Source organism: Etheostoma cragini, chromosome 8, assembly GCF_013103735.1.
Source record: "Etheostoma cragini isolate CJK2018 chromosome 8, CSU_Ecrag_1.0, whole genome shotgun sequence".
NCBI lineage: Eukaryota > Metazoa > Chordata > Actinopteri > Perciformes > Percidae > Etheostoma > Etheostoma cragini.
In genome coordinates this window covers 22,613,757-22,638,398 of record NC_048414.1, presented here as the reverse complement: position 1 = coordinate 22,638,398, position 24,642 = coordinate 22,613,757, and the positions used below count along the sequence as shown (strand labels likewise).

The window sequence follows — 24,642 nt, the reverse complement described above, 5'->3', positions numbered from 1 at the left end:
CCCCAGTCTCAGGGACCGGAGCAGTACCTAACTACACTCTTTACTGCATGCAGAAATTGCTAAACTAAACTAACAAAATCTGTTTTAAGACTCACCTCAGTTTCTCTTTACCTGTAATAAGGAAAGCTTCTGGTGCCGGAGAGAAACTGACAGGCTGACAATGTATGTTAGCATGTTAGTTTTCTGAATGCAAATTGGGGCCATAGCTGTTTAAACTTCTTTTGTAGTTATTTCTGTAGGATTGGCAAATGTTAGAGTGTGATTTACTCACATCCCAGGGCATTATATTTTTAGGTTGAGCATGCTGCGAAGCCTTTCCTGCGGATTTCCACCTGAAACCCCCCAACTGGTGCTCAGTCAGGTGTGTGTGTGTGTGTGTGTGTGTGTGTGTGTGTGTGTGTGTTTGTTTGTGTGTGTGTGTCTTGCATAGAGATTAGTCTTTGTGTCTGTCCATGTGCTGTCATCCAACTGGGTTTGTCTACGAAAGATATGAAGTCAGTTAGAAATAATATACAGTGAATACACACACCCACACCCACACTCACACTCACAAACACACACACACACACACACACACACACGCACACACACACACACACACAGTATCATCTACCACATTGAAGCTGTGTATTTGTCTCAGCTTGGTGGAGGCCCTGAGGACTGTGTGTGTAGGTGCATATATGATGCATCCGCCCTTCTCTTTCTACGTCAAACACAGCTGTAGACACTGATAACACCTGAAATTGTGGTTTGGGGTTTTTGGAGTGTGTGTGCATTCTGTGTCTGAGTACACACCTATGAGTCGGCTAACACCCCTACCCTTCAATCAAATATTTGCTGTCAATATTTAGACCCGCTCCTTCCATCCACAGTGGGCTCCCACCTGCTCAGGTGGTGTTGTGAAATCATGGTTTTCACCAGGAGTGGTCTTAGTCAGCTGTTCAGATGGCTGGAGTGCTAATCTGTGTGAAATTAAATGTTGACACTGTCATAGTGTTACAGTATATGTAACAGGGAGGAATAATACAAGTGTGGTTGATACTGATTTGGGACACACCCACCTTTGACCATCAGTGCAACAGTGTAGGTGTGGGCCCAAGAGTGGCCCTTTATGGTCCTCTCCAAGTTTCACAGAAATTGGATAAACTCTTCATGACATATAAACTTTTGTATTTGTAGCGCAATCTTTGCCAAATTTGGTCCAACTTCTCAGAGTTGCATGGCAAAAAAGAATCTAAAAAATATGTAGAAGCTGACATATCTTTAAGCAAACATATTCCAGTTGCAGTGGTTCCATCAAATGGAGTATTTTCGCTCAAAGATATGTCAGTGTCTTAAAATCACCAACGACCCAAATCAAATTTGTGTGTGTGCGCGCGTGTCTGTGTGTGTGTGTGCGGGGGGGGGGGGGGGGGGGGGGGGGGGGGGGGGGGGGGTGTTAATTGGCTGCTGTGATGTACAGTATGTGTGACTAATACTACTAAATAAGAATTGTGGTACTTAACATTATGGTTCTAAGATGTGCAATGATAGGGTACTGGTGCAATATGCGCTTTTTTTGGAACCTGGCAATGTTCTTTTGATAACTTTTTGTCGGGGCCATCTGGACATGTTATGTGTAAAGTTTCGTGCCGATCAGACTTACAGGAGGAGTTTGAAAAAGTAGGTTTCACATTTATTGCAAATTTGAAAAAACAGTGCTGTCTATTTGCCGGTTGACCCCAAATTTGACACATGTTCAAGCCTTCCTTCGATAACGTTTTGTTATTAGGATCCACAGAGGCTACATGCATTTTTTTTGCAGATCGGAGTCAAGAACTAGGAGGAGTTCAAAAAAGTAGGTTTCCGATAAATTGCAATTTGGCAGGGAGAAAAGTCTGGGTGGAAATGGATGTGGCCTATATCTCGCGATTCAATTTGGGAGTCATAGGGCAAAATAAAAAATCTTATCTGTGTAGCGCCACCTGCCGGTGGATGTAATTTTTCCTTTCCAGGGAATGTTCCACACTTACATAACTTGAAAGGCGTGAGCGCAGTTCCACTTTTACCGTGGGGGGAAAGAAATTCTTACGATTAGAAAACTGATGCCTGCAGGATCCCAGCCCACTCTGGCTTTGACTCCTAATAACGAAATGACTCATTAAAGTGTTTAGATAGCCTACAGATGAAGATTTTCCATCAAAACAAACATAAGTTACACTATACAACTGTAGAAAAAAATTGGAGCAAAAGTCAATGAACTCAAACGGAGAGAGAAGAATATGGCAGCCATCTTCCGAGTAATAAAATGGTGGCCCTTCAGTCATCAGTGAACATGGCTGCTTTTTATATGTCAGGGGATAATGAAATCCCCCCAGTAAATCTTTTCTGACCTTTTTGCAGCCACTACCTTGTATCCAATGATTATTCTTCCTTCACCATCCCCTGTATTCAGGGTGGGAAATTAACTTTTAAGCCACAGTGGCTGGTGGATGGCCAATTTTACCAGCCACTTATATTTTTTACGAGCCACTTTTTCCAGAATTCAAATTATTAAAAGAACATGCACTGGCATATTTTAAATTGCTTCAGTGCATTATTTTGTATTATTTATACAAATTAAAGTGATGTGAAAACAACATTAAAGCCTTTAATGCCACACTCTGCTCCTGTGGGCCCATCTTTGTATGGCAGTGCACTTGATATGAGGCTTGGATGACTTGTGGTCTTTTATTGCCTCTAATTTAAGGTTAGTTGTTCCTCTAATTAACAAATTATTTTCATTTTCTGAAGACAAGTAGGTTCAACAGTAAGTACAGTACATGGACTGGTCGTCTGTAAGGTAGGCTATAGGTTTGTGCCTATGGATCATATCATATCATCGTGATGGCATCAACCATTACGATGGATCATGATGCCACTGCGCCTCGGCTTGGACACGGCTGCCTCGAGCAAAAGAGAGAAAAGATGTTATGTGGAATCCTGTCACACTCTCCTTATCCCCTCATTGGAATAACTTTGTGGATACTAGGCTACTGTGTGCGTGCATCAATAAGTTAGTCTGATGCCAATGTCATGTAGGATTTAGAAATGTAGGCTACATTAGCAACAGGAGGAAAATTCACGAGGGTGCTATTTTATGTGTGAGCTAATGTTGCGCATTTGTTCATGTGCGCTGCAAGAGTTATTTTGTTATTCAGTGCAAATGTTAGTGAGAATGTAGTTTAATGTCAGTAATGATGGTATATTAGGTTATTACGCATACTCTGTTAAAGGCAAACGTTCACAGATCACAGAGATCTGATTGCGTCTAGACATCAGAGTAGAGTTGACTGTCGGTGACGGAGTCAGCAGAGAGGAAACTTTTTGGAAACAATTTTGCTCTATGTCAGGGCAGGACTGGTGAGTATTTGGGAGAATCAGCCAGCCACACACTGAAGCAACAATAAACCTACTTTCTACCTATGTTATGCACTGCACAATTATATATATATATATATACACACATATAAGAATTTTCGAAATGTTGGTTAGGGATGTATGAAAATAAACAGGAGAAGGGATCGGGTCTTATATTAACTTTTTTTTCTTTTTTTTTTAAAGCCAGACACTTCCCAGCATTGTTAATATTTTCCGATCTTCCCTTTGGTGTAAGAAAAACTGCAACAGACTTCCACCCCAATACGTAAAAGAATGGCACTGGAGGTTGGAGATGACGACACAGATACGATAAAGGGATTATATGTGAATCTATTTACAATAATTGTGCAGGTGAAAACAGGAGGGGGGGTGCATCAAGGATATCCTGTGGTGAGTAAGTGGTGGGTGCAGTGCGCTCTCCAGAGCGTGCCCAGTGACTTGGTGATGGTGGCCATGTGGTGAGGAATCTCCCAGAGTCCAACAAACAATTTGAGGCTGAATCCAATCCTAGCAATCAGAAATGAGTGAGCAGGGGAGCAGGCAGGCAGGTAAACAGGAAGCGTGACCATGAGTAAGCAAGGCAGGCTGCAACAAGTGAGAACACATAAGCTACACAAGCCACACCACCCAGAAATACAGATTTGCACAGGGAGCCCTGAGTGCCACTATAAAGTATACCACTCTAGTAAACTGTCTGATCTGGCATTAGTGGATCACAGAGCTGCCCTTGAGTACTGAGGAAGGATGATTAGGCAATGAGCTTCACCTGGCGCTCACTGCAGCTAAGCCACGCCCACAGCCCACAAATAGCACATGGGGGGGAAAAATATGACAAGGCACATAAAAAAAGGAGAAAACACTGACTGCCAAAATATGACACCATGACACAATATCCACAAATAATAGATAGAACAGTAGACCTAATGATGTGGTAAGCCTATAACTTACTGAAATTGTGTAGCAACATTTAGTACATATATTTATAAAACAATAACAAAGTTACCACACATTACAAAGGGAAAATGGAAATGGCCAAATTTCTGAACTGATATGTTAAACATTCTTACCGCTCTACGTTTAGCTATTTGACTTATCCAATACTTTTAGCTAACTGCTTTAAGTGTTATCCAATACATTTAGCTAATGTTTTGAACTACAAACTACTTTTAGCTAACTATTTTAACTATCTTTTACGTTTTGCTAACTGTTTGAACTGTTTCTTTTAGTTAACTTTTTGAACTATCTATTACTTTTAGCTAACTATTTGAGCTGTTATTCATTACTTTTAGCTAACTTTTTGAACTATTTATTGCTTTTAGCTAACTATTTGAGCTGTTATCCATTACTTTTAGCTAACTATTTGAGCTGTTATCCATTACTTTTAGCTAACTTTTTGAACTATTACTTTTAGCTAACTATTTGAGCTTTCATCTATTACTTTTAGCTAACTATTTGAGCTGTTATCCATTACTTTTAGCTAACCTTTTGAACCATCACTTATAGCTAACTATTTGAGCTTTCATCCATTACCTTTAGCTAACTTTTTGAGTTATTATCTCAACTATTATTATCAATTGCTATTATTCACGGAAGCCAAGAACGGCTATGGATTTCTTTTTGTTTAATGCACTCAATCTTGTGATAATGACCTGTTAATTCATTATCTCGATGTAACAAAGTTTGTTTTCTTGAGATAACAAATGAATTATTTCGTTATCTTGACATATCAAAGTTTGTTCTCTTGAGACAACAAATGAATTATTTTGTTATCTTGACATAACAAAGATTGTTTTATTGAGAAATAATTAATAATGTGTTCGTTTTTAATTCCAGCTGCCACAAACGGGTTTTGTAGCGCTACAGCTAGTGGCTCTAGCTATAGCCTACCGGTAAGTTGCAAGTTGTGCAATCCATTTGTAAACAGATGGGAGGCTGACAAACTCTTATACTATATAAGCTGCTTCAGCTAAGGTAACTTAAATGTAGGCTAACGTTAATTTAACAATGTGATGCAAAACCTAATTGAATGTTTATTAATTAATTTAATAGTGCTTGTACGGAAGCCGTTTGTGGCATTAGTTTAGTTTCAATCTGTCTCTCAATTGCAAAACATGTAGTGTTCAGATGTCCCAGTTGACTCAATATAGAAATATCTTTAATCAAATCTTAATTCCTATTGCCTGTTTACTCTACAGTTCTTTTTTGTTCCGACCAGTTGTAGTGGTACCCCGGACGCACAAGTACGTCTGATTGGGAATTACTCCACGCACCATTAAGGAGAATATACAGTACCTGGAACTAATGTTTACTAATGGTTATTTTATGATAGGCTATTTTGTGATGTGTTTTTTCCAGAGTGCTGCAGCACGTCGTCTGACAGGAACCAGGAAAAGAGATCACATCTCTCCTGTTTTAGCTTCTCTGCATTGGCTTCCTGTAAAATCCAAAATAGAATTTAAAATCCTTCTTCTTACCTACAAAGCTCTTCATGGTCAGGCACCATCTTATCTTAAAGAGCTCATAGTATCTTACTACCCCACCAGAGCACTGCGCTCCCAGAATGCAGGGTTACTTGTGGTTCCTAAAGTCTCTAAAAGTAGAATGGGAGCCAGAGCGTTCAGTTATCTGGCTCCTCTACTGGGGAACCAGGTTCCAGTTTGGGTTCAGGAGGCAGACACCGTCTCCACATTTAAGAATAGGCTTAAGACTTTCCTCTTAGATAAAGCTTATAGTTAGGGCTGGCTCAGGAAAGTCCTGAACCATCCATTAGATATGCCGCTATAGGCCTAGACTGCTGGGGGACTTCCCATGATGCACTGAGCACCTCTAAAATTGAATTAAATTGAAAATAGTTAGGGAGTGAGGAGTTGCAGCATCCGCCTAACCCGGCCCACCTGCTTCTCGTCATAGTTGTACGATTTATCTATCGTGTAATCATTAATACAATAAAACTAGAGGGAGGTAGGGCATACAGCCCGATCCGGTTGGGGAGAGTTCTAGCCTGACCAGGCTCCTCTCTTTACCCTGTCTCTCTTAGTTATGCTGTGAAAGTTTTAGACAGCTGGGGGACTTCCTTCAACACACTGAGCTCCTCTCTCCTCTATCTCTCTATCTTTCTATCTTTCCATTTGCGTGCATCCGTGTCCCAGAAATGCTTGTTACTAACCCAACTCTGGGGAGTCATTCCCCGGAGTCCTAATGTTCTTTTTCCCCCTGCATGTTTCCTAGGATAGCATAATACAATGGAAACTGGTAGCAGCTGTCGCCATGGTCCCGCTACATGTTCTGCAATGCCCTGTTACATCCTGCCACGATCTGCGGTGCCCAGCTAAGTCCTACAAACCTTTTATTTTTTGGGAATGTTATTTCCACTCTTCATTCTAACCCCAACCGGTCGTCAGACACCACCTACCAAGAGCCTGGGTCTGTCCGATGTTTCTTCCCAAAGGGCAGTTTTTCCTCGCCACTGTCGCACTGTTGCTTCCTCTGGAGGAAACTACTAGAACTGTTGGGTCCTTGTAAATTGTTGAGTATGGTCTAGACCTACTCTGTAAAGTTTCTTGAGATAACTTTTGTTATGAATTGATACTATAAATAAAATTGAATTGAATTGAATTGATGCAACACACTACAAATCTTTTTAATGTGTGAACCGTACTGTCTGACCCCATACTCATGTTTGTGTTCTTTTAACATTGGAAAGTAGACACAGCCTGTTATTAAGCTTTGACCATTATGCTTTGACCAACTAACAAGAGAGTTGAATAGAAAATCAAATGTTTCTTTTAAAAGTGCTGGAATCATTTGTGTGTTCAGAACATTGACTATACTAAAAAAAAAAGAAAAAGAAAAAAAGTAGCCTAATTGTTAAATAAAATAAAAGTGTTTTACATTGCAGATCAAGTGTTAATTGATATCTGTGTGTATTTCAGTGTCAACCCTGCCACAGCCCAAAATCTTCCACTGTGAACCGCAGATGTAAGATCTTTGGTGGTGACTGTTGTCTAAATGATTAAATGTGTCTGTGTGTGTTCAGAGACTGCTCTGAGATGCCCAGTACTGCAACAGGAAACATTTAGGATTGTGGCCTATTCTGGATTACATTGGGTGCGCTGTTGCCAAGACAACAGCAATTAGAAAAGACTTGGTTACCAACCAGAGTGGTTATGTTTCCATAGCAACCAAGGTCAGGAAAAAGGCTTTGGGTTTACTTGATTCTCGAGAATCAGACAGATTCATGTGTTTTTGAACAAAGTACTATGAGGCTTGGGTTCATGTGGTAATACATTATCTGTGTTTGCATTGAAGACTCCAGCAGAAATTTACACCCCCCACAGTGCCCTGCTTCCTTACTGACTTTTGAAAATCTGTGGGTAAATTGAATAGCTGATAATTTCCTACTTTAGATTATAGAGGAAGTTTAGGCTTACATTACAGCAGAAAAATAAATCATTGCTAGCAGCATTTGATAGCCTCTAAACATATGTGGTTTCAAATACCAAATACACATAAGGATGCACTAACTCACCTCCTCACCAGCACTCAAAAGTACACAATCCTGCACATTTTCTATTATCTGTTAACCAAAAGGAGGACAACAAACAATGTGCCTCGCATACGTACGCCTGTCTGTGGCAGCTGTGTGCACTTCCTGTAATTAGTTGATTATCACAGCATGTTGTCACACACCAGCTCACACAAACACACTATAATGACAATGACTTAGTATGGCCTCCTTAAGCCTTGATCTACAAGATAGTGTTTAATGTGCTTACGCAAAAATAAGCAGCTGCATAATACAGCCACTGCATTGATGCCAACATCTTTACCTTCTTTATTGTGTTTAATCACCCTGCATTTCATTTGGTTTTATCACCCAGCATTTCTCACCAATTTCATCTCTCCATCATCTTACCGTACATAAACTCCTTCTTCCCTCTACCCTAACCCCATTACTCTTTCTCTGTCTCACTCGGTCTCTCGCTCACACACACAAAGTCTACTATAATGTGTAACCAGAGGCTAGGAGAACACTTAATCCCTCAGTAACTGCTTTCTATACCACCATGACCTCTTGCAGCTGCTTGGGTGTGTGCTTTTTGCCTTCATGTCTGTTTATTATACCTGTGTGCCGACTGTGCATTCATTTTGGTAGTGGGGGTGTTAGGACATTTGCATATTTGTTTATATGTGTGTTTGCTTGTTTTTAATAACACTTCGGAGCTAAACAGATTTCTTATGTTTTCGTCTGAAACACAGATGGACCGATATAAAATTGCAACGTTATGATCCTAGTCACTGCGGGAGAACAGACTGCAGGGATCAGTATTCAAATTAAATATGATGACACTTACACTGTGTCTTGTCTGCTCGCCTTGTGTTAAAGCTTTGTGCAAACTCATTTCAGGTTCATGATAAGGCTTCATTAACATATGCAATGAGATTTTTTTTTGCAATTTTCTTTTCGTCCAACTAATTAAGAAATCGATTATAGTTTACTTGCAAGTTAAGATGGGATAAGTTCTGAATTAGTTGCATGACAAAACACGATTTCATCCAGAAGAAACGCTGGCAATTGTTTCTGCGCTCTAATGCTTTCCCACTCACATGCGGATAAGAAACAACACCCATGCCTGATACAGGCCAATATTTAGAAGTGGGAACCAGAAACAATACCAATTTTACTTCAGGTCCTTGCCGCACCGATCTTTTTCCCGTCTCTAGTAATAAAGTACTCTGGTATATAGATAAATCATTTAACATAAATAACACAAAAAAAGCTTTTCATCCCTCTGCAACGCTCTACTTTTTGTCAAGCCCAAGAAAAAAATCAACACAGTAAAATGTAGACAATTTTATTGGCATAAAATATGTACAAACGATAATATGTAAAAACTTGTAAAAACAATATAATCTAAAATTACCTTTCCCCCCCCACTCATGTGAGAGAAAAAAAAAGGTTTGTTGGAGAGCTGGTCATGGACCAACTAAATAAGCAATTCTTATATGACTGTGCTGCTTTCAGTGCACAGTAGGGAAAAGAAAACACCTTTGGTTCCCTCCAAGAGGTCCGGGCTACCTACGGCTCCCACCTCCGTCGCACATCAACCACTCTCTCAACATCTCCATTTACACTTAGTCGAGCCTCTCCTCCCCACAGGTCCCTCTTTGTTCTGCTGAGGAAGGGAGAAAGAGGAGGAGAAGCGGTGCAGACAAAAAACGGAAAAGGCAGAATTGCTGCCTTCTGGCAGAGGGAAGGAGGGGGGGGGGGGGTGACCAATGTGTAATGGAGGGGGAGAGAGGCGAGGAATAGTGGTTTCCATCAGGAGAATGGAGGGAGAGGACTGCTGATTTCTCTGGAGGAGGAGAGGGCGACATGTTTGTTGTATTGTCACCGGTAGCTGCTCACAGAAACCCAACGGTGCTACTACGTTTTTTCCAAGTGTTAGTTTGGTGTGTTGCACACACACACACACACACACACACACACACACACACACACACACACACACACACACACACAAGCTCCTCACCCACAGACATGCCTCATGTGGAAGTTGACCACGTACTCTGCGTTGGTGCGCTGGACAGAGATGGCAAAAGGTTCAAAGGGGTGAAAGGTGAAGGCAACCAGACGCCGCACGGCGTGATTCACCGGCCGGCCCAGCAGGCCCGCCTGGATCTTAAACTTCAGCAGGCCGGAGTCCCGTGCATAAAACCTGGTGGGTAAAGGAGACAGAGACCAAATACTACCATTCATTTCTTAATTTGGTCCAGGCTAGATAGTGATTATTAGAAGCTAAGGAAACAGACGACGGATATTGGAACCGCTATGCATTAGCGGTAAAAACAGTAAAAATTAACAGTAAAAATGAAACACTTCTGGTCAAACGTAACATTTTGGAATGTTACAAACTCAAACAAAAAGGTTTGATTAAATGCATTAAGATTATTTAATACATCTGAAACTTTGAAAAATAAAAACAAAAATAGATTCCTGAAGTTTTAACATTTTAACAGTTTGCTTGCAAGGGTTGCAGACTGTTTACAGAGCTGTAGCCGATCCAGAGTAGCACACTTTTTAATTACTAATTTTATCTGTAAAATAAAAACAGTGGTACAGATAATCGGAATTGCAAAACATTGGCCCGATAATCGGTGGATCCCTAGTCCAGTCCTTAGGTTTCTGAGACCTCTGCCCCATGTGATAGTGATCCATGTTGCATAGACTCCTTCTAAAGACGTGAGTAGCAAATGTTGCCACAATGCATGACTGCACGGTCGGCTTTTAAATGAATGAATGAATGATTATTTCAATTATCATGCACCCAAAAGTTCCAGTCCCACCTAAGGATAAAACTTAAGGAGCAAAAAAAAAAAAAAAACACATGGTAGAGTTTACTTGCCATGTGTCAATCACAGAATGTTAAATATAAACTTCATAAATCAAACATAATGCTCGCAGATTATAATAAGTCTCTAAGAAAAAGTGATGCCAGCTATGTATGCTTTGTTAGCATGTGCTGTGATCTATCCGTCACATCAAACTGACTGGGTTGTCTGGCAGACATTTTCAGGAAAAGGCTTAACACAAGATGATAAAAAGGACAGGAGAACATAAGGGGTGGCTGTGGCTCAGTGGTAGCCTGGCAATCAGAAGGGTGGTGTAAATGTGTGTGAATCTGGCATTCAGAGGGGGTGAATGGTGAATGGGTGCTGTACTATGTAAAAGTGCTTTGAGTAGTCGCTATACAAGAACATACCATTTACATAAAATGCATTTCATTCTCATCCACATCTCACAGGTGACACTCTCTGTCCTCTGGGACTGAATGGAAGTGTCCAGATCTTAACAGAGCACAGATGGACATCTAAGCTCTGATCAAGTTAAGGGTGACCTTTTGCAATTGCTGCAACTAATTATGGTTTGAATTGCAGATTAATATGTAAATTATTTGATTAAACTTCTAATTCAGGTAAACAAAAATTGTCCCCTAAAGTCCCATTCCTCATGTTCCTGAGCGGTTCTGTCCAATTAAGTGTCCAAATCTAAAAGACATTCAAATTACTGTTATACATTGTTTTAAATAAGTTAAGCAAAAGAACCAGTAAATGTTTGACATTTTTGCTTGAGAAATTATTTAATCCTTGTGTTTTTTTCCAACACTATTATTTTTTTTCAGACATTTTTGCCACTTTTTCAATGTTGCGGGTGCTTTTTCTGATGTTTTTTTCCAAACTTATATAATATTTGTAATATTGACATATTCAGCTCTTATTTTCAAAGCCCATTTTTTGTGGTAAAAAACTGAAAACGGGTCAAATTTGACCCGAGGACAACATGAGGGTTAATCGATTATCAATTTTGTAGTGTCGTTTTCCAGCCCATGGATCTTTTTAAAGGATGTAAGTCACATTTTTACTAGACTCTTAATGAGAATGTGATTCTTTGACATCAGTTAATAAGCCGCCTATTCCCCCTGATTAGAGTCTGTACCTGATGGGGTGATCTCCGCAGGTCTTGGGCCTCTCCATTACGGACACCCACTTGTCGTCATAACTGAAGAGGGAGAGGTCGAGGTATGGACTGCTGCTGTAGGATTGGGCGCTGATAGGCAGCTGACCCAGCAGCCGCCGCACCGCCTCCGTGTGCCCGCCATATTTGGCGTTCACTATGGTGTCCTTGAATCTGAAACACAGACAAACAGGGATATCATATTCAATTCAAGTATCAAATCATAACGAGAGTTATCTTGAGACACGTTACAGATAGAGTAGGTCTAGACAACACTCTATAATTTACAAAGACCAACCAATTCCAGTAATTCCCATATCAATAAAGTCCCATTAAACAGCAACAGGAGTCTTCATTCTTGCGACCGAGATGTAAGGTGGGCTTTCACACCTGCCTCACTTAGTTCAGTAGAATCACACTCAAGTTGGTTTTCCCCCTTGGTGCGGTATGTTTGGGCAGGTGTAGTCTCTCATTGCCAGACTGCCAAGGTCTGGCTACGCCACACAGCAATCCGGGATTAGAAAAAACATACTCTGGTTTATTGGCATTTCTTTAAACCAATCACAATTTCTTGGTGCCGCTCTAAAATAGCCTCGGGAACATGTGTACGTTCAAAAGTTGTTGTAGCTGTGCAAGAGAAAACTCAGACTGGACAGATAGTCTGTCTGTCTGTCTGGATTTACCCTACCAAGATCTGAGGAGCAGTCAACCATGGTCCTCAAAAATCCCCCTGAGGTTAAAATTCCAACCCAATGAAAAAGGAAGGGAACGGAACATTTGAAAAGACGGACATCCGGCGTACTATCCGGCAAAACGAGAGCAACCCGGAAGTGGAACATTGTGAATATGCACTAGGGCAGCTGTGAATGAGTTAATTGCACCAAAAGCCGACCAAACACGTGTGAAAAGACCTCCTTGAACAGGCAGTCCCGGTATGCTTTCAATCAAACTGGAGTGGTTTGCCCCAATGATGTGTACTCCACAAGTCTGAGCTAATGTCTCTTGTAGTCAGGTCTGCAGTCAATCTGTGATGCGGCAGGGCAGCAAACTGTAGCAGCTTGCTGTGTTTCTCTCATAGAAACAGACTGCGCTGAAGCTCGCCGACACATCTCTGGTGAAACCAGCCGCCGCTAAAGTTGGAGACAAAGTCTCAGTGATCACAGCAAACGTTTGAGAAACTATGTCTGATTATTTAAATGAAATTAGCTGGTTTGGCCCATGCAGATGCAAGAAATACGCACCACTCCAGAACACAAGACCTACTTCCTGTATTTTCGTCTTGCTCCCGCCCCCAGACACCTCTGACCGTGAATGAGTCGGCTTGGATTTTTTAAACCAAGGGGAAGTTTTCAAACTCACTACCTGATTTGGACCAGAACAAACAAACTATAGGTGTGAAAACACTCCACAGTTGGCCACAAACGTGTTTCTGTGATCCTAAAGTGTTGCGTCTTAGATTCATAGATCCATCGTGATTCTCTCCAGAACGATTCGATGCTTGATTCTGATAAGTTAATAATTGATTATTAATAAAAATAAAAAAAAGTGTTGATTTTTATTTAAAAGTTACTGTGTCCAGACATGTACAAATCAGGAAACAGAGTGACTGAAAGAGGATGGGATGATGGACAACAACTTAGAGTTTAGGCAAGAGTACAGAAAAAATCCCCACAAAATTGGCCAAAAGGAAAGAAAAAGTACGTTTACACATAATCTAATGAGACATTCATAAAATGATTAGGCAAAACACATAAAGACTGTTCATCTACTTTATCACGTTCCATCTGACCACCTCATGTTTCATGTTTTAAGAAGCCAATTCTCCACCTTTAAACAGGACTGAGCCTCTGACATGGAAGATTACTGTGAGAGAAGGTGACTTCGGCTGAAGCATGGAATGACTACAAAATAAAAACCCCAGTAGACAAAACTAAATGTAATTAAAACTTGTGTGTGAAAAATAATGCACATCTAACAAACTCAGATGTGTGTGTATATATATATATATATATATATATATTTTTTTTTTAGAATTGAATGGTGAGGTGCCCAGAGATTCCCACCACTACTAGTTTCCAGTATGGGTGTTTTGCTTTGGAGAGAACCTTTGTGAATACTTTAAGCAATCGTTTTAAAAAAACAAACCTGGCTAAATTATTGTCCCAAGTCTACACACTTCCAACACTCAGCAGTGTTGGAAGTGTGTAGACTCTTTGTGGTGTCCCCTTCTATCCGCGGTCCATATTTTCAGTCTTTCCTCCCGCCTTGTTTAGTGCTCCATCCTTGCAGGTCTCTCTATACTTGGTTTGTGATGGCCTAAAACCCGATGAACTGGGCTTTTGCAGTTCTAAGTGGTACAAATCTGGTTTGCTGAATGTGTTTGCCAGCTTTCAATGTCTCCTCTCCTTCTTCCCGACATCAATTTTCAACACTTTAAAAACCAATTCTAAGACCTTTGCCTTGCTCAAACTATCCTTTATCTTCTCCTGCTTCACCCCCCCCCCCCTTCTCTGTCTGGTCCTCCCTCTTCACCTTCCACAGAGGATTGTCACCAACTCTGGCGAGTCAAACCGCCAAATTCAATCCCAGCTCCTCCAGCCATGCTGACCGGCTTGATGTCGCTCTCCTATATCAAGATTAAGTCTTAAAACTCCTTCCCCCACCTCCAGGCGTTCACTGCTGATCCGCTTCCCTTCCTAACCACCTCCTTCAAATCCTCCCTGACATTTGGCTGAAATCACCCCCGGGACCCTGCAGTGTGCCAGCACTAATTATGTTAAAGCTGAAATACATTCAATTTTGGCAAAAGGAATATTTGGCATTTGAATTTATTGATCCATTATCCCGCCACGCACATGACATTTCTCTCGTCCGTACCTTCTCTGGACCTGCCGGGCGTAGTTGTTGGATGAGGCCGAGCAGGGGAACTGGACCGCCTGGCTGTGCAGCGTAGCGTTTCTGAACAGATCGCAGAAATTCTCAAACAGCTCCAGCAGCTGATCGGAGGTGTTCTCAAAGACGGCCAGCACCTCTGTGGACACCATGTTGTACACGACGAAGAAGGAGGGCTGTGGGTGAGAGGTGCAGGGTGAAGATCTGGAAAAAAGACGATTCAATCCAAAAAGGGAGATACCAAGGACAGACAGGATGAGCGTAGGGCTACAGGGCATGTCGTTTTCTTCAACTTGCGCAGTAAACACCTTGGATGTATTGCAAACTAAACTCGGAGACTCTTTTTATCCCAAGATTTTATGGGCAGTTTTCGGCCTGTATTATGTAGGACAGCTGAATGTAGGAAAGGGGGGTAGAGAGAGGGGGTCTGACATGCAGCAAAGGGCCGCAGGTCGGAACCGAACCCACGGCCCTAGCGGAAAGGACTTAGCCTCTATTAGAGGCCGACCAATATACCCACGGGCAATCGAATTGTACCTTTATTTTTTTTTAAACTGTCATTCATCAGAATCAATTATAATGAAAAATAAATGATTCTGATGATGAATATTTAAAAAATGAAATAAAAATGGACGGTCAACCATGTTATGAGTGTTGGTGTTTGTCCACCAGAGAGCGCTCTACAAAGTCTCTGTTGAAACACCTTTTTTGTTATTGTGTTTTTGTTCGAAAGGACTTTAGGTTTCATGTCTTAAGTTTGCATTTTTATACATTTTATTTATCAGAATGATTTATACATGATACATTGATGTTCCTCTGTTCTGTTGTGAAAAAAACAAATTATTATTATTATTATTATTATTATTATATCATTTTAGTGAGAACAACTAATTAATGTTAGGGAACTCTGTTTATGTTGAATTACACTTTTTGTTGATATTTTATAAAATATATCGGATTTTTAATAACCAAATATTTGAATCAGTATTGGCTTTAAAAATCGGTTGGGCTCTAGCCTCTATATACAGTATGGGTCCAGTCAATGTTCAATTTGTTAAATAGAAGAATGTTGAAAATGATTTGCTTTTATTTGTTCATATCGTGCAGCGCAAGATCGGTGAAATATTTATTATAGTGTAATGAGGCCATATGAGATGATTTATATATGCTTCATACCGAGCGTTGTGGGACAAAAATAGCTGATTGGAAAGGAAGTCAGAGAGCTGAGAGCTCCTGTAAATAAAGCATTCTAAAGAGTACATTAATGAGATCTACTTGTTTGTACATCTTGTTTGCAAGAGAAACGTGTCCCTGGAGACCCTGAAAGAGGAATCCCTAGTATGCAGCACAAACAACAAAAGACAAGAGAGAAGCAGGGGAGAGTAACAAAGAGAACACAGAGGAATTCAAGTGTGTGTGTGTGTGTGTGTGTGTGTGTGTGTGTGTGTGTGTGTGTGTGTGTGTCTCCACCTGTGAGGGATCTGTGACTCTGAGTGTGACCACATCTTCGCTGGTGTATTTAATGAAGAGGTGATGCTCATCCAACAGCTGCATCTTCCACATCCTCAACCTCCTCAGCTGATCAAAAAACTGGAAGAATCTGACAACAAAACCAAGAGCTGGGTGAACTCCACAGATCTGAGTATCTAACATCAGGACAAAATGGGAAATGGTACTTGATCGACTCAAGATAGCTACTTTTTTGTTTCAGTTGACAATTCATCCACCTTTACAGCATTGTGCCACATTGTAAATACTTGTATGTCTTTGTAAACTGAACACAGGGTTTTTCCTGCATTAAGGGATTTTTGGCACCCACCCCAAATTGGTTTCAGCCACTTTATTCATGTACATTTTCTTTTGCATAAATAAAGACATTTCCACCGGGAACTGGTGCAAAGAAATGGATCAGAATGCAGGAAACAATGTGGCGCTCAAAATTTCCTCCCCAAGACCCTCTGGGACTGTTGGCCAGACACACTCGCTGAATCATCATTATTATGATTATTATTATAAATTTTAAAAGACAAGGAACTAACTGAATAAAGACAGACACTGGTATTTAGCGCTGTACTCAACAAAAGAAGATCTTGGTCGACTAAAGTCGTGAAAATTTAGACTAAAAATCGACGGGGGGTCGGCAGAAAAAATGCAAGATGAATTAACTGTACTGTCCCGCAGTACTTGTAGGCTATCTGTAGTATATTAAATCGTTTTTGACCTGATTATTTTGCAGTGAAATCTCACTCGTCTGTCGGCTCTGACAGCGCTGCATCAGCGCGCTGTGCATGTCCTCACACGGAGCGGCTGAACATCGGAGCTCAGACACGAATAGACTTTTAATTTAAAGCTTTTACTCTTAATCACAAAAGGCACGTCCACTTTACTGTTTATTTAAACATATCTGTGGTCCAGCTCAGTGCCTCGCTGTGTTGTATTAACTCTCAAACTTTCTCTTTGAGTCCCTCACATTTGGCGTGATGGTGTGGCGTGCTGGCGCTGTATATTAACAAGTTCTTAAAACCTCAGCCCTCCACAACAACAATGGGCGTCATATCCTGAGCAATAAAGTCGACAATTCCTTCCGTGATATTATTTTTGCGTTTGGATGGTAGAGGCTCAACATCCAGCGGGGTCTGGGGGGGTCTGGGTGTGTCTGGGGAACGCTACCGTCATTGCCGGTAGTTATAAAACGATTATTAGACTATGAAATATTCCAATTCTGATATGTTCATATAGCCTGCTCAAAACAGACAGGGAAACCTAACGCAGAAAATCTAGCTTACCATTTTTAGGTGATACGCCATGTTTGTAGTCGAGCTGCGATATGCAAACTGTTACTTGCAAACTTTGCATTCAACGTTTTTCCGTTATCTATTTTTGTAAAATGCTAATCCAAAAAAAGAAAAAACAACAAAGACAGACTGTTACCTGTGAAACAGGGGTGCTCTGAAAACACCCCCATTATTAATTAGTGCTTTCCACCCATAGACCGTAACAGTCTATTCTTCCACCTGATGAAATTAACACGGCAAACAAAATCGACCAATCAGAATTTTGGTCCAGCCAGAACGTATCGACCAATAAATCGACCAGTCGACTGGGAGAGTACAGCCTTACTGGTATTATATAAAATTAGTCATCAGTTGCAACAAAAATCACACTGGAAACCATTTATTATTGAATTTTAGATATTCACTTCATTCTTAATGTCAATTATACTTGACCTAAAAAAAACTGTATCTCTTAAGCACTCTGTCTCTGTGCTTTTGATGTTTTGTTTAAAGCACTTTGAATTGACTTGTTGTTAATGAAATGGGCAACACTGAATAAGATCAACAAGTAAGTGAACATAATGTGACTCGGGCCTAGGTTACAAAACTCTTTTTCCAAACGAATCCACAGAGAAAACGGGAGTAACGTTGCATACCTCCTCTTGGCAGTGGCGCTGCCGTCCTGCTCAGCCCTCCTCCAGAGGTAGACCAGCAGCCTGTGCTTGAGGGAGTTGATGGTTTTGTCGGTGTAAAGGCGAGGGAAGCCCGGCTGACTCTCAGCCTGAGCCTCGGTGTAGACTGCTGAAAGAGTCAGGAGGTCGTCCTCATAACAGAACCGCCCAATAGTCCTTACATCTAGAAATGTTCCCTCTGGAGTGACCTGGGAAAGAGAGAGAACAAAGAGAGATGATGGAATTTAAAAACAAAGATGATTCTTGGGAGTTTTACGGTGCATTCAGACCAACAAAAAGCACTTGGCGAATTATCACAGGGTTGTGCGACAGGGGGAGTGTCGATGAAACGGCTCATTTGTGTGACGTCCTGTTGTGTTCTTGTGTTCTTTAACCCCCCCCCCTCCACGTTGCACAAGTAGACTTTTTATTTCACAATTTATGATTTCCTTCAGATCGTTTATAGATCTTGATGTTTCCAGCAGCTTTATTTCACAGGAGAGAGAAAGAAAAGAGAGGAGCCAGACAGCCCATGCTAATAAACAACCTGCCGGGCAGTTTATTGCTTGCGTTTCGTTTTTTACCATTATAGTGTTTTAAAACTTTCTTGTTGCAGCGATGAAGGCAGTGATGTTTTCCTTACAATAGCTCAAAACACCACCTCCTAAACGTACGACCGCCATTCAAAACGAATAGAAAGACCGGCGTCTTTGCCTGGCTGTCTGAACGCGGCCTTAATCTGCTCTTTCAGCAGCAATATGTCCCCAAATTAGATGTATTTCAATAGAAAATTGAGTAAATAACCTCTTACATCTGAGCTTAAAATTGGCTTTTTAATAAATAAAGAAATAAAAAGTTAAACACCAAATTATAAATGTATGAATTTTTTGGGACTTTTATAGATGTTGGGAAAATACATATAACATCACTGAGTGGCGTTTAACAAGAAGCGCAAGTTTTCTACTGCTCACCTGAAACACGTGTATGGTCTGCTGCTGGACCGACAGCACAGCCAGGATGTTCCGGTAGAGGTACAGGCCCTGGTTGTGGGAAAGGATGATCTTGTCACACTTAAATGACCTGGTGTCGCACAGCCTGCCAGTGTGGAGGTCGATAATGTGGAGGGAGTAGTCTTCTAGAGGAGACCGAGGGTTGGGAGTCACAGATTCGTTGTTCCGATACACCTGGCAGTAAGTAAAATGTGGATGAAAGGGGCCGTCAGAGCCAAACTATGGCGAGTACATAGAGCTGGGCGATATAGAGAAAATCACAGAGTTTTTATGATCAGTGTGATTTGTTCTTTTTTATTTTTTTTTATTTCCACACCAGGTATATATGTGGGTGTGTGGGTGTGTGTGTGTGTGTGTGTGTGTGTGTGTGTGTGTGTGTGTGTGTGTGTGAGAGAGCAAGAGAGAGGGGGGGGGGGGGCAGCTGACAGTAAAAAATCGGGGGGGCGCTGTGATTATCACAGAACGCTGCGCGGCCAGTTGAGGAGTTGTATTCAATCCGAGCACGGCTATTGACTCATATTACTCGTATAATACTTGTACTCGGCAAAAGTTTCTAGCCTCAAATGTCAATATAGTATTGATATATTATATTGTATTGATAAAGTACATTTGTAGCAAAGAAGTAGTTTAATTAGATCTGAGTTTCCTTGTACATTTGTGGTGAGTGTGACAGTGTTGTTACCTCAAAAAAGTAAGGCGGTGGCTCCTCTGGGACGTACACTGCCGACCCAACAATGACATAGCGGCAGTCGTCTGTGAAGAGGCTGCACTCCCGGTTGAGGTGTTCTCCGTTTGAGGCCACATTAGTGACGTGGAGCAGGGAGAAGAAGCGATCAAACAGGCGGCCTCGGATGTTAAGGGAACGCTGGTCATTGGCCGTTAGAAGAGTCTCTCCCTCTTGGCCTCTCAGCAGGTCCTGAGCAGCCTGGCAGCCTTGATACTCATATATCTGTAGAAGGAACATTGGGATTGGATTTTCTTTTTCCTCGCATTGCCATCTCTGGTAAATTAGTTAGGGATGCACCATTCGATTCCACTTTTTTTTCAGACAGAGTAAAAGTACTAACATTTGGGTACTCACTGATACCGAGTACCAATACGAGCACTTAATCCCTCTGGGTTCCGAGGGTGTTTTCAGACACACAGATGATTTTGGCCTGCTCTCATATTGTTGTCAATTTGAACAAAACGATGCCGTATTTTCAAAGTACCATGTCTTTTTTCTATTAAAAACTTTGTGACTGTAGGCGGGATATTTCCCTGAGTTATAGTGCCTCAAAACTTTGTTGTGTGCATCAATAGAAATAAATCATATTCCTAAAATCAAAATACTGTGACATTTATAAGCAATGAAGAAGGCACACCAGTAACATGAAAGCTGATTGGCTGCAATATAAGTTACACATTGGTCTCATTTGTAGTTGAAATATAGCAAAATTATATGTGGACTAGCAAAAGTAAGAACTACAACACAAAGGAATTAAATAAAAAAATTAGATTAGAGACGGACGATCTGGACGTAGGAAAATTAAGACCGGTTTAAAATGATTTAATACTTCAGCAAATGTAAGACTTTTTAAAGGCCTAAAATTTTGATTTTGAAATTTTAGACTTTTAAAAGAGCCAGTGGAAACCCTGAACTTGGTAAGCCAATTGTAAACAAATTCTCATTTTCAACGACAACCTGTCCAAGACAAGGCCTAAAACGTTTGAGACAACATAAAGTTACACATTAAATATGAAAAAGGCTCCACAAAAAACACATATCAAATATAAATGTTGAGTCTAGTACAGACTTTTTATACAGTTTCTGCAAATGGGAAAGTACAAGACCATTAAAAAGATATAAAACCGATTTAACAGCAATGCATGTAAGAACAGTTGGAAGATTACAAAAACGAAATCCCACAATGTCTAACTCCAAAGTTTAGAGGGGAATAATGAGGAGAGGGGGAGACCCTAGGTTAACTGTTCTTACCTCCAGGGAAGTCTGGTCGGAAGAGAAGGCGATGAAACAGCGTCCATCCGGTGAGAACTTCCTTAGGAAGCAGGGGGGCTTCTCCACGTTGACAACAGTGAAGTTGGGGAAAAGGTTCTGGTGGAAGCAGCGTACTCTGTACCAGTGAGCTCCGGGCCGCCCCGAACAGATTCTGCGCCTTTCAAGGCGATAAACCACGTTTTGATTCTGGATGCGTCTGGGCTTTAGTGTTGGGGTGTCCTCATCCATCGCTGTGATTAGAAAATGATCGCCGACCCCTCCTCAGAAGGGCGTTAGACAGGCGGCCAGTAAGATGAAACGACTACATGACAAGAGCAGTCCTGTTACCTATGTTTCCTAAAGTGAGAGGGGAGAAAAAGCAGATAAGAGCTTGGTTTTCAAGTTGAACAGGTTTTTAGTTAAAATTATTAGTTGCGAAAAATCAATTACTTTCTGATTTGATTCATTTCATTCCACTGAGTAATTTTTTTCAGTAGGTGTTCTGGTATTTTAAACTTCTGTTATCTGATTTCTTTTATTATTATTCTATTTATTACTTCTAGTATATTTCTTGTATTTTTCTGTGTCATTGCGTGTGTATGTCCTTGTAACTTGCTGCTGTAACAATGATTTCCCATTTTTTCATCCATCTATCTTTCTATCCATCAATACAGTAATAAATTCAAAATATTTGATAACAGATTCACCATTATAAGTAAAACTATGAAGTATGTGCTACTTCCAGTTGCACAAATGTGAAGAGATACTTTGAGTTTCTTGGCTGCTGGACAGACAAAGTGAGCACTTTAAGACAAAAATCTGGCCTCTTATGAAATGTTATATTAATAAAGTAACCAAATCTTTATTTAGGTAAACCAGAGAAGACAGCAATAAAATGAGATCATGATGGGTATTTTCAGACTTTAGAAAGCTTCTCCAGAGACATAGATGATATATTATTAGGAATGTAAACCAGTAACGAAACACATGACAAGGAAACTAATCTTTAGGGGTGGAAAAATAAAAAAATCCAAAACCGTATGTATTGTGATTTTTACCAATTAGTCACCTAAATATTTTCTTTTTATATGGTATCATTGAGAGCACATCAGTTTCCCGCAAAACAGAGCGAAAGCAGAAAACGCAAAAAAATCATGTTTTGTACTTCTTTACAAATTAAAGACTGAATAACTGACAGACGGGATGTGCATTCGTCTTGTCTCATGATATAGTTTCACTAGAAGTATATCATTCAATTTTTGTTTTAGGAAAAAAAAGGAAAAGAAAACGGCAATACTCAATTCTATTGAATCGCAATAAGAAACTCGCAATAAATGGAAATTCCAATACACATTGAATCGTCACCCATGTAGCTAGCTATATCGTGAAAGAATCGAATCAAGACAATGGCATATCGTACCAGCCCTACTGATCTTATCGTATAAAGTTAAAGCGCGAGGACTGCCCTTTTATTGAGCTATGTGTGGTTATAAAGGAACACAGAAACTAAATGCACACGCAAACCGTTGCACTACAACAGACAGGAGGACTCTGTCCTAGGTAGGTAGCTAGGTGTCTGGGTCTTGGTCGGACCCCGTTCCAACTCGACAATAAAGAGTAGCTACCGTTAAATATGTCGCTAGATATATGACACAGTAAGCAGTTACTCACTTGTTTTTAAAAAGCCAGCTGGGAAGCTTTCTTGGTCTTCCAAGTTCAGCTAGTTGTGTTAGCAACAGCAGTTAAGTTAGGCTAACGAGCTCGACAAGTTACAGTTCGCTACCGAGCCGCTAACTTGTACCGTACGTTAGTTGGACGTATCCAACTTCATTTCTTCCCCATAACGCAAAGGTTACTGGAACCTATCACGTATATTCAATTATCCCACTGCCCGAAGCATCTGTTCCAATGATTGTTGCGAGTGATCCGTGAAGGAAACGCAGAAGAAGAGGATAGCAGTGCTGGAAGCCTAGAGCTGTTTTAAACAGCGCCACCACATCCTCCTCAGGTGAACAATGGCATTGCAACATCATCAATTGTGTCTGTCACTCCATTGACTGTCTATCTGTGTTTCCATCCACACATTTTTATCCGATTTAAGTGATATCAATTAAAAAATGCCTTATGGAAACTTCAATGGAATTTCATGAACAGTGACTCAACAGAAATAAGTTTGTCTCATCGGATTTTATCTTAACTGATATACGACTTACGCAATTAACACTGATGGAAATTTTATTTGCCAAATAGATAATGAATTTCAGTGAAAGTTTCAGGTCATTTTATGGTTCCAACCCGCCACAAAACAGAGAAGAAGAAGTTTTAGTTAATTTCCGCCCAGTATTTCCGCTCTGTTGGCACACATGGTCGGTGTCAACTAAAACAGATGTAAGTGGACGAACGAGGAGACAACAAGCCGTGAGACGTCCTCCAGAGTAAATGGAAGGCACTCAAACAGTGAGACATGTCTCAAAAAAGAGTTTTCTCGCAGCGGTGCCGTAGGTAAAATAAAAGGCAAGTTGCATCTGCATCGTCATAGTGATGTGTTGATAGCGTTGTTGTTTTCTTATTATAGCTTGATATATCGCTATCAGCCGGCAAATAAGCACTACAACTTGGGCCATGTTGAATATTGATTTGTTGGTATTTTGTCTAGAAAAACTTTGTTTGCAAATGTTTCTTTGAATGTATGCATGTGACGTCATTATGCACAGGTTTTTATTCACATAAGGCCGTTGGATGGAAACACACTTTCACCAGCTTTGTTCGCATGAGTTTTTTAACTGAACTTCAGATAATTTGATTGACAAGTGGATGGAAACTTAACTAGAGGTCACTCCCATGGATGTGTTAAGAGAACGGGTCCCTCTGGTTACTCCCCGATGTAGGTTGAGTGCAGATTTGAGTCCTGCATGCGTCACTTTGCGACGAGTGAAGATGTGAGTTGTGCATGCGTCACTTTGCGTCAAGTAGTATCCAAGATGCTAACGACAGACATCTGTAAAATAGACCAACTTAACCAAGTTTGTTCACTGCTGGCTACAAGTTAGCAATCAACCACAAAAGGGTTATCAGGTGAATGGTGTTTTGAGCTAACGTTAGCATTCAAACAACCATAGATAGCTAAAACGTTTAGGAAAAAAATTCCATCTTCTGTAATTGGTTGTAATGACCAACCATTTTATTATTTCATGGATTTCACACATTTCAGTGTGGCACGTTATGCCGCAAATCATTTAAATCTGAGCATGCTCAACTCAAATCTGCAATGAGCCGACATATGGCATCTGAGTAAAGGACTGTTATGTTACATGATGGCAACAGTTTAGTATAACACATCACTAATGTTAGATGAGAGAGATATGTCAATAGAAGATAAATCAAACATTATATACAAGTACAT

The 24,642-nt window shown here is 40.6% G+C and overlaps 1 protein-coding gene across 1 annotated transcript; it reads right to left on the bottom strand.

Moving 5' to 3' along the window:
- Positions 1-9,331: 9,331 nt before the first annotated feature.
- det1 (DET1 partner of COP1 E3 ubiquitin ligase) lies at positions 9,332-23,183 on the bottom strand. Its single transcript, XM_034878833.1, has 10 exons — positions 22,911-23,183; positions 21,240-21,596; positions 19,944-20,210; positions 19,223-19,435; positions 18,237-18,460; positions 16,277-16,406; positions 14,792-14,982; positions 11,897-12,088; positions 9,923-10,118; positions 9,332-9,872 (listed from the first exon to the last, which is right to left on the bottom strand). The coding sequence occupies exons 2-9, from the start codon at positions 21,486-21,488 to the stop codon at positions 9,929-9,931; spliced, it is 1,656 nt and encodes a 551-aa protein (XP_034734724.1). The 5' UTR covers positions 21,489-21,596; positions 22,911-23,183; the 3' UTR covers positions 9,332-9,872; positions 9,923-9,928.
- Positions 23,184-24,642: the final 1,459 nt, after the last annotated feature.

What these genes read in the sequence shown, in the direction of transcription:
- det1 (XM_034878833.1), bottom strand. Translation starts at nt 21,488, where the DNA reads ATGGATGAGGACACCCCAACACTAAAGCCCAGACGCATCCAGAATCAA. An exon ending in AGCGCCACTGCCAAGAGGAG is followed by an intron (nt 16,407 to 18,236) that starts GTATGCAACGTT and finishes TTTTGTTGTCAG; the next exon opens with ATTCTTCCAGTTTTTTGATC. An exon ending in GCCCGGCAGGTCCAGAGAAG is followed by an intron (nt 12,089 to 14,791) that starts GTACGGACGAGA and finishes TCTGTGTTTCAG; the next exon opens with ATTCAAGGACACCATAGTGA.